Source organism: Microcebus murinus, chromosome 9 (assembly GCF_040939455.1).
Source record: "Microcebus murinus isolate Inina chromosome 9, M.murinus_Inina_mat1.0, whole genome shotgun sequence".
NCBI lineage: Eukaryota > Metazoa > Chordata > Mammalia > Primates > Cheirogaleidae > Microcebus > Microcebus murinus.
In genome coordinates, this window is record NC_134112.1 from 82,367,339 (window position 1) to 82,387,063 (window position 19,725).

Genomic DNA, 19,725 nt, shown 5'->3' on the forward strand with positions numbered 1-19,725 from the left:
ATTAAGTGGGCCATTCCCAGGAATGCCAAGTTGCTTCTGGGTTAAGTCATATATTGTGTTACTTGTGGTACCTTATAATAAGGGTTTCTTGTCCTGCTCCTGCTGACTTATCTGTCCTATAGTCTCTTACAGTACATCAATCAGCGGCAGAAGTTTAAAAGACGCTGGGTGGGAGCTCTTACCTCTGTAAATATTCCCAGTGAGTATTTTCGTATTACTTCTTAGTAGGAAAACCAAAGGACTGTAGGGTTAAAATAGCTGCATCTCCTATTACTTCTAATTAGGATTACCAGATTTAACAAATTAAAATATGAGATACCCAATTAAATTTGAATTTTAGATACACAACAAATACTTTTTCAGTATTTAAACATGTGCTGTGCAATTTTTGGGACATACTTGTACCAAAACAATTCATTTTTTTTATCTGAAATTTAAATTTAAATGGGTATCCTTTATTTTACTGGAAACTCTGATCCCAACATCTGGAACCCCAGTGATATATATGTAGAGTGAAGCATTAATATGTAAAACATTATATGAGACATTACAAAGGTAGTTGGTATCACTGGTTTCTGTGGTGTGTATTACCAGTGTCTGCTACGTTAAATGCTAAATTGCTGGGGGTAGAAGGCCATTTAGATTACTAATCAAGAGGCTATAGTGGTTTGTGCTCATTTGTCTATTCCCTCTTACAGATTTAAAAAGAAAAAAAAAAGTAGTGTTTCATACATAGTAGTTAGTGTTCAGGAAATTATTGGTTGATTTCAAATGTCAAGGGTCAATTATAACTGAAGAGAGAGACTTACAGAATGACAATATCCTAGATTTATAGAAAGAGAATGTTGAAAGTGGGGCTTATTCCTTTTGGTCTAGGGCACAGAAGAGCTAGAGGAGAGACCAAGAGACTATATGGCTATATATAGGAGAAAATGTGCCAAATGAACTAACTGGCTTATTCCCAACAGTTCTTTATAGCCTACCTAATAAAAGCAGCTAGATTTTCTATCATAAAGTTTATGTACAAAAAATCTTTTTTGGAGAGGAGTTAATTTTAGGGTGGGAGTAGGAAAATAGACGCGAGAGCTGTTAGTAATCATTCCTCTTCTCTTTCCTAGTTCATTTTATCTATGGGCCATTGGATCCTGTTAATCCCTATCCAGAGTTTTTGGAGCTATACAGGTGAGTCTCCCTCAGAGGTCTTTGTTTTGTTAGTATCTCATCCTGACAGTGGTGAACAGAATTACCTGTGGAGGGCTGTTGCCTATAGCCACTGTCTCTGACCTCATGGGCTGTTGATCAGGAAACAGATCATAAAAAGATGAGTTGGGGAATCTTATTCTTACAATAAACTTAAACATCAAGACATTCAGTTATATATGCTCTTGATTTACACAGCCTGTTTTCACTGCATGGCTACTACATATTCCTAGTTGTACAGGTAAGAAAGCTATCATGTGAGTCAAAGAATGAAATTGGATATCTCTTAAGAAATGTTTGTTTTAGTTTGACTATAAAGCTAATTCATTGGCCAAAACTGAGCAGACTACAAAGAGAGATTGAGAAGAGTTCACTGTGGAAAAAGGACCTTTTCATAGGGTTGTTACTCTCTCTAGGTTTTTACTTGGAAGGTGCTGGAATGAGGAACTTTGAATATGTCACATAAGAACGTTCCATACCTTCCTATGGCCTAGTGGACACAACCCAGTAGTAAAAAGCTTGCATATAATTGTAAACACAATACTTTCTCTTATTTCCCCCTGGGATTAAGGCAGATCCTTTGTTATCTTTGCTTGGGCAGTGAGTTGCTAAGTGATCCACTTGTTTAATGGTGCTTCTCTAAGAAGCTAAAAGTCATCCTGCTTTGACAGTTGTTGCAAAGTGTTATATTTTTGTCAGTTGGAAAACAAACATTTAAAAATTAGTCTGTCTGTATAAGTCACATTGGCCAGTTTATCTGCCTAAGATACAATTGCAGTGTAGAAGGTGAATAAGCTCTTTGTTGGTTCCTTCCAGTGTGGTATGTCTGCAGGGACATTTACTGGGGCTTCCTACTGGCTTACATCCCTCCCCTCCCTACAGCCTCAAGTTCACCTACATGCTGTTCTCTTCCACTAGGAAAACGCTGCCGCGGTCCACAGTGTCGATTCTGGATGACCACATTAGCCACTATCCACAGCTAGAGGATCCCATGGGCTTCTTGAATGCATATATGGGCTTCATCAACTCCTTCTGAGCTGGAAAGAGTAGCTTCCCTGTATTACCTCCCCTACTCCCTTATCTGTTGTATATTCCACTTAGAAAAAAATGCCCAAAAGAGGTCCTGGCCATCAAACACTATTCTCTCAAAGAAGTCCACGTTACTCACATTGGTGAACAGTATATAGGAAAAGGCCAGCAGGAGCTCCGACTAAGGGTTAACATAGTAGTTTGCCTCCCATTCCTTTGACATTCTGATCAAAAGTGGATGGATTTGACTTTGTCTTTGTGTTATTAGGAAATTCTGATGAGCACTACTCACTGATGCAGAAAGACAGTCGTTTGCATAAAAGACTTCTTAACACTTCTTTGGGCTTTTCTCAAACATTTAGAAGTGCTAATTTCTGGCCCAGCCCCACTGGAATCCTCAAGTAAAAAATAAGAGGACCTCCTTACTTCTCTCCTTGAATGGCTTTAAGGGCACAAACTTTTTCAAACTTCTCTAAGCAACACAGCATCAAGTGAGAGTGAGTCTCCTTTATCATAACTGTGGATTTAGTTTCATCATCTGCTTCTAATCACAGATTTGTTAACATAGATATTGGTTTAAATAATGCAGGATTCTAAGTATACTTTAAGACTGTGATTTACCTATACATATATGTATTTTATAAGGATACTAAACCAGCAGACCCTTATTCTGCCAAAGTAGTGAACCTTATTAAACTTGTGTAATTTTTGAATTGAACTAAATCCAAACTATTTACAGAATTTCCTAAAATCACAGGACATTAAGGACCAATAGCATCTGTGCCAGAGATTGACTGTTCTCAGTTGGAAAGACCAAGTCATAAAAGCAAACATCATTCTGACTTCTCATACCTCGGTTATTAGAAGGATGTCTCTCCTGAGCTAAATTGAGGGGAAGGGATCATTGTGTAGTCTAAGTTACCATGCTGAAGGTACATGGATTCCTTTCATCATGATTGCTTAACTTCCCGTTGGCTGTCCCAGAGAGGCCTTCTCATGTAGCTCAGCAATTCCTGTACCTTATAGACAGGAAAGTTCTGGAAGCTTTAAGAACAAATTCTGAAAGACCTATGAACAGTGGTGCTGAATACTTTTTTTTAAGCCACATTTCATTGTCTTAGTTAAAGCAGGATTAAGTGATTATTTTAAATTCATTTTTTATTAGCATCTTCAAGCATAACAACTTTTAAACTGGAATAAGTGTTTATTTTCTATTAATAAAATGAATTGTGACAAAAGTGGACTCTGGCTTCCCCTCCCCCACATCCCCTCCAGGATAAAATTTTCCAACATTGCCAGGAGCTTTCAGACACACATTAAATTAAAGAAAAAAATATAATGAAGTTAAGCAGCTGGAGTATAGGATAATATTTGATTTTCAAGATTGCCCAAAGCTCACTATTATACCAAAGCTGACAAAGTAGAATAAAAAGAAAAAAAAACCCAACCCATGTGCAAGGACAGACATTTGCTTGATCTGCTGGCTGAGGGCCAAATGTTTCATATGCTTTTTCGAAGTCAAAGTGTGATTCTGGGAAATTCATGCCACTAACCTAAAAGTCCACTGACAGTGAAAGTGTACATCAACTTCATCTTGCCCAGTAAGAGCTTATCCAACAGAAGCCAAGATAACATCTACAGGTGTTCTTTCTTTGCTTCTGACGGTCACCTGCATGGTCACTCCATCTGCTAAGGCCAGCCTGGACCTCACCAATAAATCATAGCCACCTCGGTAAATACCTGAGAAAAAAGTGAGGAAAACCATATTAAGAACTCAAAATAAGCTCTGAATAATGAGATTTATCATGTTTTCCCTTCATCTCCTTTCTGTTTAGCTTTTCTAGAGATTTGTGAGAATTGAATCCTACAAATAAATTCTAGATTTTATGTTCCATGAGACCAGGTACATAGAAGTTATTCAAAAGTACTCAAGAGGGGAGGATGGTATCTGTGGGAGAGATTTTCAGTACATGTTTTAGGCCAAATATATATCTTAAAAGAATAACCTAAGAATAGCAAAATAAATAATTCATTTTAACTGGGCTTCAAATTGTTACTCATAATGGGGTGATAGGACAATAGCAAGCCATGAGATGCCCATCCACATCCCTTCATATTAAATTTTGCAACGAAATATAAGGTAAATCTAATGGAAGTTTCTTACCTGCTAGATAGAGGGAATGGGAATTCTTATTCTCGGGTACTTTATCGGACCTTTCACATGGCTGCATGCCGAGATATGCGATGATGTTGTTGACAGCTTCTGTGTTGAGAAGATTGATTCAACAGTAGTAGTAAAGTTAAGCAAAGGCATCTGCCTCTGCACCAGGATGTGCTGGTGGCTGGGGAGTAGAAGGGGTTGGTGGTGGTGCACAGAGGTAGGCTAGTGGACTTGAAAATGGCTGATTTAATTAGATGATGAAGACAGGGTTCTGGCCTTTTAAGTAACTGACTTATGAAGTATTTTTTTAAAAAGGGAGTTCAAATTATCAGGTTTAATAGTGCTATCAGGAAGTATGATGATAGCAAAACTGTTCTCACCTTCTAGGGTTTTGGTAGAACTGAGAGCAAAGGTCTCCTCTTTTTCAAATGTATCTCCCACCTCTTCCCAGGCAGCAGCAAAGTTAGGCTTCAGTACCTTCTGAATGTGGTCAGACACAGTCACTTCGAGATCTTCCAGCTAGTAGTAGGCAACAAACAGGGGTCAGAAAGAAAAGTCCTGTTATAGGACAAAGCTAAAGGGAAAGCTAAATAATGGTTTTATCATTCTGTGTTACATTCCTGCAGAAGCATAGGAAAAACTCTACCACCAAGATAGTTTAAGTTCTGTAGTGTAGATAAATCTAATGCTATAGGTCTTAGCAAAAGAAGAAAACAGGACATCTGGCAAGAGCCAAATTCAGATGAACATCTGTAGCCCTGAGGTACAAAGCAATCATGTTGTCATCACACCTAATCACTGTGTTCAGGATGTACAGTACCCTCTGAACTTCATGCACTGATTTTCCCTCCATTCTGTGAAGGCTCTTTAGTCTGTGATATGGCTTTATTAAAAACAAACTAAACTTTTTGCTGAAGAAAAAAAAACCCCAAAACAAAGCCAAAAAACCACTTTAAATAAAAGTGACCTCAATGAAAATAATGTAATTATTTTCAGCTCTTAGTTATCCCTATTATAAAGAAAAAAAGGGTCAGTTTGCTTTAATTAATTATGAAGTTGGTAAATCTGAATTCTCTTTGGCATGATGTAATCCCATTACAGAGGAGGATTGTTCCAGGTCTTTCTCAGTTGTAATCTGTTTGAGAAGAATAGAAACCCTGTAAGTTTATGTCAGATGATTCTAGAAAAATGTTCTCTCAAGGCAGAAGTCACTTAGTGTTGCAAAAGTGTCAAAGTCTCTCTGCTGGGAAGACTCACCACATACTCATCATCATACCCATCCTCATCTGGAACTCCAGTGTTAGGGTCACAGTCCCGGACTGTAAACTTCATGGTGCAGCTGAAAGTGCCTGCAACTGGAGGAGAAAGAATGAGCAAACCTGCGTCAGTGAGTAGCGCAGGCTACTTAGGAAGCATCATCTGTACTTGTCATTGTGTTCCACACATTCAAGTTAAAACATGCATGTTTTTTAGGGGAGTGGTTCTCAAAAGCAGCCTGACAGTGAATGGAAAAGGCAGTGTCACAAAGTATGATTTTAAAGTCTATTCTGCAATGTGGGTTAGAATAGCACAGAAGAGATGACATGGGCAAACTGTTTTTGTACAAGTATGAAGAAAGCGGCAGGGGAGGTACTTTTGGGGGCTTTTTGCCATACCTGTCAAAAGAGCCTATATGTTGGAAAATAAATGTGTTGAGAAAGAACTGCTCTAGGACCTGACAAAACATATTGATGGCAAAAAAGCATACAGGTCATCAAATTAACACTGAGCAAGCACATTAGAGTCTCAATACTATCTTTAGACTATGGACTGACAATGGGCCCACAGATCACCAGAATGAACTTGCTTTGTATCAACTTCCAACCTATAGTAAGTAGGTCAACAGTGAGAGTCTAGCATTAATAAAGTCTGTCTTAAAATGGAAAAGCAAGTGGGTAGTTGTATGTTTTGAGATGAGTGGTATAAGTAATAAAAAATTGAGGTGGGGGGACATTTTTCTGGAAAGTGAAGTTTTCATTAAGAAGATAGGATTTTCTGAACTGTTTGAAGGAGGGGATTTGGCGAGCATGGATGAAGAAAATGCATTTAAGTTCTAATCCATGGTCTGGAAAAAGCTTATAGGTACAAAAATATTAGAAATTAGGGAGTTACAAAGTTATTTGGGGGATAGGCAAGGAGAAGAAAGTATAGAGTCAGATGTAAAGACCATTATATGACAGGTTGAGCATCCCATCCATCCATCCATCCATCCATCCATCCATCCATCCATCCATCCATCCATCCATCCAAACATGTAGTGAATGTTTAATAGAGTGCTACGTGAGGGTGCAGGATTAACAGCCTGGGAAAATCATAAAAATGAAAGGATACAACAGTGTAACTGGATTGCAAAAGAGGGAAAAGAGCTTTGGCAAGTAGAGGAAGGTACACAGCAAAAGAAAAGAGGCCAGAAAGTCCATGGGAGTAGTTGGAAATAATAAAAGATGTGCTAATGCATAGGTGCTGAGAAGAGAATTTGTTTAGGAACAAATTGTTAAATAGGTTGTATTTCAAATGATTTTCCAACAGGTTTGAGGCAGTTGAGACTGAAAGGTTAGAAGCTAGATAAGACATGCCTAATTTAAGCCACTGGTGGGAATTTTATGAAGAATGGGTCTGAATTCAGAGAGCAGACGGATTGAATAGAATATGTTGAAAACAGATGATGGTGGTAGGTTGGACCACATAGGAAAGAGTATACCTATCAATGCTGCAGAATCTATTTCAGTGCTTTAAAGGGATTACGGTAAGAGTGGTTAAAGTAAGGTAGAGTTTTCTTCAGGGGGAAGGGGACAGAAGAAAGAAAGAAAGGTAACACAAAGCCAGAATAGGTCAGCTGAGGTATTTAAAAAGAATAGAGATGGGATTATGGTAGAGAAAAAGGTCATGCTCAAGTATGAAGAGTCAAGACAGACATTGAGTCATAGATTATTAGCCCAGCTTGGTTCAGATGAAGCAGGAAGGCTACAGCAAATGAGGAAGAGGAATGAGGAGAGACAGAGACAGGAATAATGGCAGATCGCAGACTGGGGCATACTGGCTGAATTTTATGTATAAGTAAAGACAAAACACACTTATGTATGTAATAAGTACCTGATACATAGAAACAGATTAAGGAAGTAAACAGGCGATGGTATTAGTAGAGTTAATGTTCCTCAAAGCTTTGTGGCAAGTTTTTAATTAAATGGTTTGATTGAGAAAATGAGAGGTTACAGGGAATCTATGGTGAACTCCAATAAAAACCATTGGTAGTAATACCTATCAAAGTTGCTAGACAGGATGATTAACATGGGTGATGAGGTATGAGGGGGCCTTTCTATGACAAGAGGACAATACTGACTCCATTGCCATAATATAAAGAGAACTACATGAACAAAGGCAGCACACAAAGAGAATAAGCGAAGAAAGCCCTGAAGGTTTACATTAAAATTGTTCTCAGAAATGGCTTATCTTGTGAGGACTGACTGAAAATGAGAGTCAGTCACTCAGGAGATCCTTAGTATGAAAAGAATCCGGATAAAGAAAAGATGGACTCTGGCAGCTAAGGCAGGGGAGAGGCGTGTGAGCTGGGCAGGGGTGCAGAACATATAATGTGGCAAAGGGCAGAGTGGGAAATGTGGTAGGGAGTTGGGAGTTGCCAGGTCTCAACCACTGGGGAGAAACTGTGACTAAAGAAGAAATGGGGTTATGAGGAGATTCCAGAAAGCTTTGGTGGAATAATAAAGAAAAGGGTCTGTCAATATGGCAAAAGACTAAAAAGGGGGTAAAAGGGATGGATCTGTATACAGGCTAATTGCAGCAATCCATGTAGGTCTGAACTGAACTGAGAAGGAATGGATGCCACATAGTATGTAGGAAATCAAGGATGATGAAAGCGAGTTGAGCAGTGAGTGCTAAAAATGAGTATATACCCACCAAGAAAATATTGCTGAATTCATGGGAATGTTATCCAAATGGCAGGACAGATGTTGAAGGTAAGGTTTTTCCCTAAGACAAAAAGGCAACATTAAAGTTGCCCTCAGATGAAAAAGAGTTAGCCGCTAAGTAATGACAGACATCTGGAAGGGTAAGACAGCATTCCTAAAACAGAGAATGGAATCAAAGGAAAGAGAATATTGTGTGGTGGAGAGCCTATAGGCAAAGCAAGTATGGGCTAAAGGTTCAGAATAGGGAATTCTGTCAGCTCAAATGAGGTCTAACTGGTCATATTTTGGGTAAAAAAGCATGGAAAACACACAGAAAGGATGTGTGTTGCATGGAAAACACACAGAAAGGATGAGGAGCAAGGACTTCAGTAGGAGTGAGCAGTAGACTAGCTTTGGAGGGAAACTGCTAAGTAAAGGGACTTGGTTGATAGAAAAGTTTATAGACTGATTAAGATTAATGCTGATAAAAGAAAGCTATAGCCGGCAACTCTAGGGATATTAGGTTTGACTTATTAGAGAGGGTAAACAGGGAGTTTGTCCAGAGAATGAATTACTGCTACTAGATGAGGAATGGCTAAAGATTAGGAAGAGGAAGTACATGTGAAGGGAAGAATTCTGCATCCATTTCTTCTGTAGAGAGATGGTAAGTGAAAGGATGACAGTTAAGATACCATAGAGTATTGCACAGTGTGCCATTAACGTTGCTCTTAGAAAGAAGTTAGCCTGCTATGTGAGGACTGGCTAAAAGTAGCAGACATTTCCTAGGGAGACTTGCATGCAAATATCACAGGAGAGGATAAAGAAAAGAATATAGAGGCTGGAAGCTGGAAAATAAGATGATGTAGGATTTAGGCTGGGGTGCAGAATATAAAGTATGGGCAGGGAAGGGCATTAAAGAGGGCCAAAACTGAGGAACACTGGAAAATGGCAGAGTGGTACATGCAGTAGAGAGATGTGAGTTAAGCTAGATTATAACCAAAGAAAGAGAGAGACTTGAAGACAAAGTGGCTAAATAAGAATTGGTGTCATGAGGGAATGCCATCTGGGAATCTCTGCTTGAATAATGAAGCAAGAAGTGTAACCAATAGAGTAAAAGGTCAAGGAGTTGAAATGTGATAGATATGAGTCATGGCCAATGACAGGAACCCTATGAAGGTCTGGACTTGAGAGTGCAGGTGTATTCAGAACAGTGCAGAGGTGACAAGGAAGATGGAAGAAAAGACTACTGAATCCGTAAGAATAATAAAAAGACAGCAGTTGAAAAAACAAGTGACTGTGTAGGTAACATGGGTATTTCTCCAGGGTCAATCGGGGAAAAGGGCGGAAGAACCTGCAGAAGAGATGGGTCGTCTGAAGACTGGCAGAAATTGACAGGAGGGATAAGGCCAAACTACCAAAGATCATGGCTAAGTAAGAAAGAGGAGGGAGACGGGGAACTACGTAAAAGGAGAACATACGAAGAGTAGAAGCAGCTGGAGTAGTATGGGCAGATGAGGAAAATGTTTCCCAGAAATCCTGTTAAAATCTCATAATGTGGGTCTATTAGGTCAAATGTTAGGTTTTAATGCCAGACTTTGAAAAGCAGTGTATACAATGGGAGAAGAACAGGGGCCTGAAAAGTAATGGGAAGCTCTGGTGAGAAGTTTTAATTAGACAGATCAGAAGGAGATGGATTAAGATGAAGCCCGATACAAAGCCAGGCAGGCCAGCAACCTTAAGGACACCAGGATAGATCTTTGAGCAGTTTGTAGAATGGATGACTAATATTGGGGGATGACTGGCTGGAGATCATGCTGGGAACCCAACTGGAGAGTAAAACTTCATTTGTTATTTCCAGGTACAGATGACAGATGAAATTATACTGTATATAGTTAAAGTTATGAGAGGGTAAATCATCTCAAACAAATGAATATAATGTAAGCACTGCATTAAAGTTACTTGTAGAAGTTATTCTTCATATGAAGATTTTCTACAGATAATAGAGAGAGCCTGACTAGGAAGTGCTATCAGGAGGAGACTGAGTCCATTTGAATGAAACATAGATGGCAGCTAAAAGAAGAAGGGAGGTTGAAGATAAGGTAGCATGTTTCTTTACTGCAAGATAGGTAACAAGAAGAAAAGGAGTTAGAGATCAACCCCAGATGAAAAGGTCATTTGAAGAAGGGCAGGACTGACTGGAGGGAAAAGGCCCCATGTTTGGGCCAAACGACATGGAAGAAGAGGGGTTGAGGCCGGGCGCGGTGGCTCACGCCTGTAATCCTAGCACTCTGGGAGGCTGAGGCGGGTGGATTGCTCAAGGTCAGGAGTTCGAAATCAGCCTGAGCAAGAGTGAGATCCCGTCTCTACTAAAAATAGAAAAAAATTAATTGGTCAACTAAAAATATATAGAAAAAAAATTAGCTGGGCATGGTAGTGCATGCCTGTAGTCCCAGCTACTCGGGAGGCTGAGGCAGAAGGATTGCTTAAGCCCAGGAGTTTGAGGTTGCTGTGAGCTAGGCTAACGCCATGGCACTCTAGCTGAGCAAGAGTGAGACTGTCTCAAAAAGAAAAAAAAGAAGAGGGATTGAAGCTAAAAGGAGCATTGTCTACACTAGAGAATGATTGTGAGTAGGTGGCATGGTAATAAGAAAGACCATAGCATCATAAAGATTCCCAGGATGCAGCATCCTGTCAGATCTTAGTATGGCCTGATTAGTCAAATATGTTGGGTATTAGGCAAGATTGCAATGATGGTGTTTGTGAGAGAAGCAAAGGCCTAAACAAGAAGGAGAGTAAGAAACAGACTTGTTCTCCATGCCTTGGTGAGAAATTTTTAATTAAAGGGCTGGCTGAGGGGAAAGTTAAGAGCAATGCTTCTTAAAATATGTTACATAGCATTACCTAGGAATTTGTTGGAAATATAAATTCTTCTCCCCCAACCCAGAACTACTGAATCAGAAACTCAGGGTGGGGCCCAGCAGTTTGTGTTTTAACAAGATCCAGTTTGACAACCACTACTTTAGATGAAGACAGATTAAGAAAAATTTTGATTAAGAGCCTTCACTATCAACTGTCATGTTAGGATTAGCTAAAAATTAGAGAAGCAACTGGGGAGGCTTGTATGAAAGGATAGGAGACGAGGAGAGCATGGAGGAGATGAAGGCTAAAAAGGGAAAGGGATGAATGAATGAATCAGGCTGGGGCAGAACTTGCAGTGCAGTAACATGGCCAACGGTATTAAAGAGTGATAGGATAAGGAATGCTTGGGTGTGGGAGAGGAGCAACACTGGTAGAGTGATTTCATGTTAATCCACATCACAACCACTCAAGAAGAGAGAGGAAGGAGAGAATGTGGCTAAAGTAAGAATTGAGGTTATGAGGGGGAGCTGTTTAGGAGGCTTTGTGGAAGAGCGAGAAGAGAAAGAGGCCACGTGGGCTGGACCGCAAATTCAGCATGCAGATTCTGAACACTGAGTGCTGTTATCAGGAGTTTGTTTATCCAGAAGACAGTACTGAATGTTTGGCCATTCAGTAATACTGTTTTCTAGATAAAGAGAATGGCATCTACAGAGTAAAGAATGACATCTACAAAGTCTCTGAAATAAAGGAGGGATGCTGAATATAAGGTAGAATTTTTATAAGGTAATAAGGAAAAAGGGATAAAATAGTGAAGTTAAAATTGCTGCAAGATGAGAAGGTATCATTTAATATTGATGAAAAATTGTCATTGATACTAACTAGAGGTATATGGCACCATACTTGGGCCAAAGGTCATGATGGAAGGAAAAAGCCAGGCTAAGGGGAAGGCTTATCTAAAGAGTAGAAAACTGGTTTTGAGTGAGGGAGAGAGTAGGTACATGAGCATAGGAAACCTCCAAATGGAAATTGGGAAGAATGTTTTATAAAAGAAACAGTAATGATGTATTTAGAAATTAAGAAAACATGTTAGGATTTGCCAAAAGTGAGAGAACTGAGGTTTGTGCAAAAAAAATAGCAAAGAAGGAGAAAGCAAAAGATGGAGGTTGGATGCTAAATAAAGACAGGGAATGCCTGAATGAAGCCAGGGTACAGAACATACAGTGTAGAAAAACGACAAATATGAAAGGGCATTAAAGAGGGATAAATGGGAACATTAGGAAATTGGAAATTTGTCAGAGTTGTGTATTAACAAGGTGAGGTAAGAATGTGGCAAAGTGAGAAGTGAGGTATGAGGTTTTGCTGTCCAGGAGGCTTTGCTGGAGAAATACTAGAAGCAACGGGTGTGGTCAATACAGCGAGAGAGAGGCCAAGGGGGATGGGCGTAACTGGCAGGCCAGTGGCAAGAATCCTATGAAAGTGTAGGCGGAATCAAGAGTACAAACAAATGCAGTAAGTGAAGAATGCAGGACAAAAGGGAGGAGGTTGAGCAGTGGGTGTCCAACAGGAGGGGAGTCTCTGGAGAAACAACTGAATCCATAAGAATGATATGTAGGCAATAGCTGAAAGGAGCAGGGACAGAGAAGATAAGGCAGCATGATTCTCTAGGTAAAAATAAAGAACAAGGAGGAAAGGAATGGAAGAACAAAGTGAAGGGCTCCTGCTGATGAGAAGGGATGATTTGAGGAATGGCAGATATTGCCTGATATGTTAAGGCACCATACCTGTACCAAGGTTTCGATGGAATAAGAAGGAAGAAAGAGTTTATTAGCTGAGTGAAGAATCATTGTATGAAACAGAAGAGATAAGGGCAGATGGAGTGGCAATGAGGCAAATCAGATGTATAAAAAGGAGATTCAGAATGGAGAAACTGATTTCAAAATGGACTCAATTGGTCAAACTGGAAGGGAAGACTCAATGTAATGAATGATGCATCTAATAAATTTCAAGAGCCTAGACAGGAATGGGAATTAGAGAGTACATTATTAGCTTTTGATGCCATAGGTAGGATGAATCTTGAGAAAAAGCTATTGATAGCAACCTGAAACCTCATCTTATTCTGTGAGAAGATGATCTGTATTTGGTGAGAAGTGGGTGGGTATCATTAAGGGAGTACACCTCAAGAGAATAATAATATATCTATCACTGTGATTATAGATGGAAGCTGATAATATAGATGTTAATATATATAACAGAGCAAATAATAAAAAGGAATTAGAACTTTTTTGAAGTGTGATGTTAAAGTTTGCTCAGAAATGAAAGTATCATGTTAAAATGTAAGTGACAGCAACTATTGAGACATACATAAAAGAGAGAGAAAGAAAAAGTACAGAAAAATTGAAGCTGAAATTTAAGTAAGGAGAGAGGATGTAGGATTTAGGTTGGGGTACAGAGGATTCAGTTTTATAAAATGTTAAGGAAGGGTAGGAGGGCCAGGATGAGGAGCACTGAGACATCAGAATTGGAAGTTCAGTGGAGCTGTATGTTAAGCAGATAGCAATTGGAGTATGATATATTGCTGCCCATAAAGCTTTGTTGGAAAAAGATTTGAAGCAATCGGTGTAGTCAGTAGAATGAGAGATTAGAGGCAGATTAATGCAACAGACTTAAAATGGGCCAGAGCAGGAATCCTAGGGAAGTCTAGTCTGAATGGAGGATGGGAACAGATTCAATACAGTGTGGGAAATAAGGAAGATGGAAGAAGGTTGAATAGTGAGTGCTGAATGTCAAGAGTGAACATCTCTAAATGAGATGACTGTATCCATTAGAATGATACAGCTGATAAAGGACGGAATGTTGGAGGAAAGGTGAGAAGTTTGCAGAAAAAGGAGAAAGAAAAATTTTGGAGAAAAGGAGTAGAAGAGCAATGCTCAAGTTGTTTGTAGATGGAAAGACATTATTCAAATAATAATCACAGATATTGATGGGAGAAATGGCTATTGCTCCATACTTAGGCCAAAGGTCATGACAGAAGAAAAAGAAAATAGAGGATAGCAAGTAAGTAAGAGGGGGCATTATGAATTAGAGAGCAGTTTTGAGTAGGTAGAATGATATGATCAGGTGTGAATTAAAGAAACAGAACTGTCATATCTCAGAACTGTATAGAATGGGAGAAAATCTTGGGCCTGAAAAAGAATAGGAGTTGGATCAGCTGGTGCTTGAGGACTTAGTGGGAAATTTGACTAAAGTGATTGCTTAAGGGAAAGTTAGAAAGAGATGAATTAAGATAAACCCTGATAGGAAGCCATTGGTGAAAACCTTAAAAACATCCAGATTGATCTTTTGGAAGATGTGGATTGGATACTTTCTTTGTAGAACAAATGAATGCTATTAACTGGTTGAGGACTGGTTGGGGATCAGGATAAGGTAAAGCTCAAGAGAATAATCCAGCATCCATTGATTCATTATAGAGTTTGTGGGTGAATGATGTGTAGAATGTTTAAGATATTGTAGGGCACATATTCTAAGGGAGTTATGAAATGACCTACCAAAAGTGTGATGTTAAAGTGGCCAAAATAATGTTAAGATTGGCTGAAAGTGAGAAAAGCAACTGAGATTTGTATATAAAAAAGAAGAAAGAGAAAGGGGAGGAGAAGGTGCTTGACTGGAGAAAAAAATGTATGAATTAGACTGTGTTTGTAATAAGCAAGGTACAAAATGGCAAATGTTATTGGGACCAGAATGAAGAATACAGGTGTCACTAGCTATCTGCTCATACTGTCTAAATACTTGTTATGTGAAGTGTTTTTATATACATATCACTATGTGCTTGGAAAATCAGGTACAGTGAGTTAGCATTCTTGTGCTAACAAAACCTTTTAGCTGGCCGGGCGCGGTGGCTCACGCCTGTAATCCTAGCACTTTGGGAGGCCGAGGCGGGCGGATCGCTCAAGGTCAGGAGTTCGAAACCAGCCTGAGCGAGACCCCGTCTCTACCAAAAATAGAAAGAAATTAATTGACCAACTAAAAATATATATACAAAAAAAAAAATTAGCCGGGCATGGTGGCGCATGCCTGTAGTCCCAGCTACTCGGGAGGCTGAGGCAGCAGGATCACTTGAGCCCAGGAGTTTGAGGTTGCTGTGAGCTAGGCTGACGCCACGGCACTCACTCTAGCCTGGACAACAAAGCGAGACTCTGTCTCAAAAAAAAAAAAAAAAAAAAAAAACCTTTTAGCTTGCAACAAGTTGGCTCAGGATGCTGTATTTTGCTATGGACATAGCTCTTCTACAGATAGGCTTACTTCCTGTGCTTAAGGATTTTAAAAGTATTTTGCATAATTCCTGTCATCTTCCTCACAATATGAGTGGGACAGCTCAAGCAACTCATCACTTGGTAAGTAAACATTCAAAAAAATTTCTTGTTTATATATTTCATTTGAAAAATATATATGTATTTGTTATTTATCTTGAAAACATTTTATTGTTCCTTGCAGTGTAAAAGAGCAAATGCAATTATAATCTTTACTGTAGTATGGGCTCGTTTTGCATTTGATCTTAGTCAAAAGTCCAGGCAATATTATGGGACCATTTTGTACTATATACAAACATGTCTGCTAATGAATGAATTATATTAAATAATTAAGTAGCTGTCCTTTAAAATAGTTTATATTCTTAAGAAATACTTACAGGGTTATCACCAATTTGTTTCAATGATGGTGGAGAAAATGTGTTGGGTTTTTTAAATGAAGATAGATGAGGGCTTTTTCAAATTTAAGGTAATATGTTTATTACCAAAAACTATTATTCAAGCACAAAGGATAATGAAAATTGCTTGTATTTATAAAGCAACTGAATCAGGAAGAGGACTGTGTAGGCAATTCTTAAAGGAAGAAAGGAAGGGAGAAGATGAAGTGATAACTAAAAATTGAACATAGAGAGGTAGTGTCTAGGAAGGTATGTTTGCACAAAAAAGTGCCGTTGACAGAAAGGTTAGATACATATTCAGTGAAGTGAACATAAAATAAAGCAAGTGGCAGGGATCCTAGCAGGGAACAAATAGAGAAGCACAGCAATTTCAGCATGGAAAGAAGAAATACAGAAATGGATTGAGCAATGAATACAGAATAAAAAGAGGTATCCAATAGGAATATATTGGTGAATGCTTAGGAATGATACATAGTATATGGATATTAATAAAATATGCTTTGCCAAGGCAGAATGGAAAACAAGAAAATGGAGGGAAAAGCAATTTTAAATTAACCTTTAGATGGGAAAGGTCATTCAAAAAGACATAATGAAAACTAAGATTTTCCCCTACAATTGTATTAAATGGAATAAGGAAGAATACAGATGATGGAAACTATCTAAAAATAGCACTGTATGAATTTGACAACATATCAGAGTAACTTAACTAAATACAGGGCAAATCAGTTCACAATAAGGAAACCCAGAAACAATGATATCAGTAGAAGAAGAGCATAAGTTAAGAAAAGAGATACAGGATTAATGATGGGCCAAAGATACTGAAGGAAAAAAAGGTGAAGGTAGGAAATACGCAAGTCAGAAGACAACTCTATACAGTAGAGTGGAATATCAGAAAAAGGCAGAGAGGAAATGATATATTGAGTTGTATATTTAACTACAATTCCACACAAAGGAGGGGAGAAAGAAGTTGAAAAAGGGGTAAAGAGGAATTGAGCTGAGATGGAGAAAGGGCACCATGGAATGGAATTGAAAGGTACACATCCATTTCTAGAAAGAACTGCTAACTGCATCAGAAACATGGTGGTAAACAAATTATGAGATAGGGTGGGGCGGGGCAGGGGGATGAGGCAACTGTTTCAAAATGTCAAAGAAGAGAAAAAGAGGTGCAGAAAGGATATGCCATTGATATTCCATGTAGGACTAAGGAGTCCCTGAGAAAAACTACACTAGAGATGAAAACGTCCTTAATGATAGTGGAAAGAAAAGACAGGAATAGAGAGGAAAGTAAGAATGATAATAATGAAAAGATTCTAGTGCAGTAAAAAGAATGCATGATGGGGATAAGAGGAGTGGGCAGTAGCAAAGGTGGTCCTAAAGATTGACTTTGCCATACTATATAAACTTTAAGGATAGAAAGTGTTAAAACAAGAATAGAAAATACTGTATGGCTGATAAAAAGGGTTAAGAGAAGGGGTACTTTCATATATCTGACTTCATAGAAGGGTCAAGTGTTCAAAAGCTGGATCTTTAGGAGAGATCATTTACAAGCCTCTGAGGATGAGTGTGGAGTAGAGAAGTGATGGAAGGGAAGAACTGGGTAGAAGGATGTCATGGAAAGAAAAAGTAAATGTAGAAAAACAAGAGCTTCCATGAGGAGAATCTGAGTGTGTTTTAGACTGGGAAAAGCACTATAACTAGGTTAGGTAAGATGTATGAACTCCACAATGAATCAAAGCACATGAAATCAGTAATAAATAAAGACATAAATAAAATAAAATAAAATAAAATAAAATAAAATAAAATAAAAAGGTAAAGGGGCATTGTTCTGATTCTCCACAGCAATGATTTTTCAAAGGAATTGGGAGGATGCAAATGAGGGTATGAAAACATTAATCCTCAAAGACAGACTGCGGTTTGAGACATTTTGTGTGGCAAGGAGGAAATAGAGAAGGGAATGAGGTGGGTCCAAGGGGAGAGTGCCGGGCATATATTGGGGAAGGGAGTGTAAATGTTGGGACCTTTGAGAGAGAAGTGTAAACGGCAACCACTGGAAGGCCAGAGGTGCAAAATGGGGGAATGAAGCCCAGGGAGTCCAGGTGGCCGCCCACAGCGGTGATTCTCAACGGGGATGGGGGGGTGGATTTCACCCGAGGGGGGCTGTGGGCACAGATCCCCAGGTTGGCCTATCAGAACATCAGAGGGATGAGGAGGGGTCTGCTCAAAAAATGAAAAATCCCAAACCAAAACCTAAATCCTAAAACCAAACATACAGAATAAGAACAAACTGCCCCAAATGATGATTCTGATAGGCCGGCTTGGGGGCTGTGCATCCTCGGGTGAGAATCACCGGGGGGGGCGGGGAGAAGGGGGAGCTGGGCGGAGATGTGCAGCGCGTGCAGATGCCGCACGTGCGCTGGGGCCGATGGAGGCATCAGAGTCGAGACTGTCAGGAATGGGAGCAAAGGTCCCATCAGACAGGACGAGGTTGACAGCGAGCAAATGGATGTAGCCGAGAAGGCACCTGGGGTGATGATGGTGGGGTTGGGATTTCCTGTCAAAGGTAGGAAGTGTGGTGCCGCGGAGGCCAAGGTCGCGGAGCTGAGGACTGAGGTTGAGGAGTGAGGCTGAGAGAGGTGAGGTGCAGCCACCCTCAGCAGGCCGGGATGTGTGTGTGGGAGCAGATGGCAGTGGCTCTGTTGTCACTGGGAAGGAAGGGCCAAAGGGCAATGGAGACAGCAGGGAAAGAACATCTTGAGAAGAGCTGGGTGCCAGGGAAGGGAACGTGGAAGGGGGCAAGGGTGGGAGCACCCAGGAAGATGAGCTCTCAGGCAGAGCAGGGGGTTGAGTCTGGGTGCATTTGTGTGGCAGGGGCGAGGGTGGGCAGATGGGGGGCGAGAGCGACAGCTGAAGGCAAAAAGGGCTGTGGTGGAGGAAGAAGGGAGGAGAATCAGAGGCACATACTCCTGAGAGCCTTCTCCCAAGACTGCAGCAGAAAGTCTGTGAAAGGAAAGAGGAGGGCGAGAGGGAGCCATGGTTGTGTGGCACTGGAAGTGACCTGCAGCCTGGGCCACAGGGACGTGGACGTGGACTGCTGGGTAGAGCGTGTGGATTCAGTACAGTACGTCTAACATAAGGACGACTGCATGTTGTGCAGTAGTGGGTGCGGGGTGCAGGTCAAGAAGGGAGGACCCCTCAGAAGACTACTGAATGTAGCTGATTCACACATGGTAGTTGAAAGAATGCAGGTGGTTAGGGTCAGACAGTAACTTGTTGTGCAGTAGAGGAGGAAACAGGAGACATGACCAGCCAAGCAAGGCCAGGAGGTGACAGCAGGTGAGGAGTTTGCGACATGTGGTGGAGCAGCATGGAGGAGAGGTGGTCCAGTGGGCAAGAGGCGTGAGAGGGAGCAGGTGAGGGAGCTAGCAGCTGAGACAGCAGAGGCTGGTTAGGACCAGGGAATGCGCTGCTCCAAGGGAGGCATGGCAACCCCAAGGTAGAGGAGTGAATGTGCAGAATCCATGGAGTTTGTCCCCAAAGGGGAAAAGTGCATGAGGAAGCTCATGGAGGACAAAGTATGGGGTGGGTAAGACAAGCTAGGAAGGAAGGAGCGAAGGGAGGCGGTCAAAGGAGAAGGAAGGTATAGTGGTGGGGGCCCCTCAGATATGCTGGGGACCAACCTGTGAATCAAAGGCATGGTGAGAGGATGAAAGATCGGAGGTGATGGGTACTGCACTGTGAGATGAAAAGACTGTCTGCAAAATGGCACAACCAAAAGGTAGGATGGTTAGTGTTGAAATCAGACAAGAGATGATTCAGGCCAGCATTTTGGG

The 19,725-nt window shown here is 40.4% G+C and overlaps 2 protein-coding genes across 3 annotated transcripts in view; one reads left to right on the forward strand and one right to left on the reverse strand.

Annotated features, from left to right (window-relative positions):
• The window catches only part of MEST (mesoderm specific transcript), a 32,338-nt gene extending 17,883 nt beyond the window's left edge, over positions 1-14,455 (forward strand). For both annotated transcript variants that reach the window (XM_076006615.1, XM_076006614.1), the window contains exons 10-12: positions 123-199; positions 1,119-1,182; positions 2,119-14,455. In XM_076006615.1, the coding sequence (XP_075862730.1) occupies positions 123-199; positions 1,119-1,182; positions 2,119-2,236 (259 nt within the window). In that variant the 3' untranslated portion in view covers positions 2,237-14,455. The remainder of the gene's footprint in view (positions 1-122; positions 200-1,118; positions 1,183-2,118) is intronic.
• Positions 3,370-19,725, reverse strand: part of COPG2 (coat protein complex I subunit gamma 2) — a 117,305-nt gene continuing 100,949 nt past the window's right edge. The window contains exons 21-24 of the mRNA XM_076006613.1: positions 5,648-5,745; positions 4,771-4,909; positions 4,394-4,492; positions 3,370-3,969 (exon numbers count right to left, since the gene is read on the reverse strand). Of these exons, the coding sequence (XP_075862728.1) occupies positions 3,839-3,969; positions 4,394-4,492; positions 4,771-4,909; positions 5,648-5,745 (467 nt within the window). The 3' untranslated portion in view covers positions 3,370-3,838. The remainder of the gene's footprint in view (positions 3,970-4,393; positions 4,493-4,770; positions 4,910-5,647; positions 5,746-19,725) is intronic.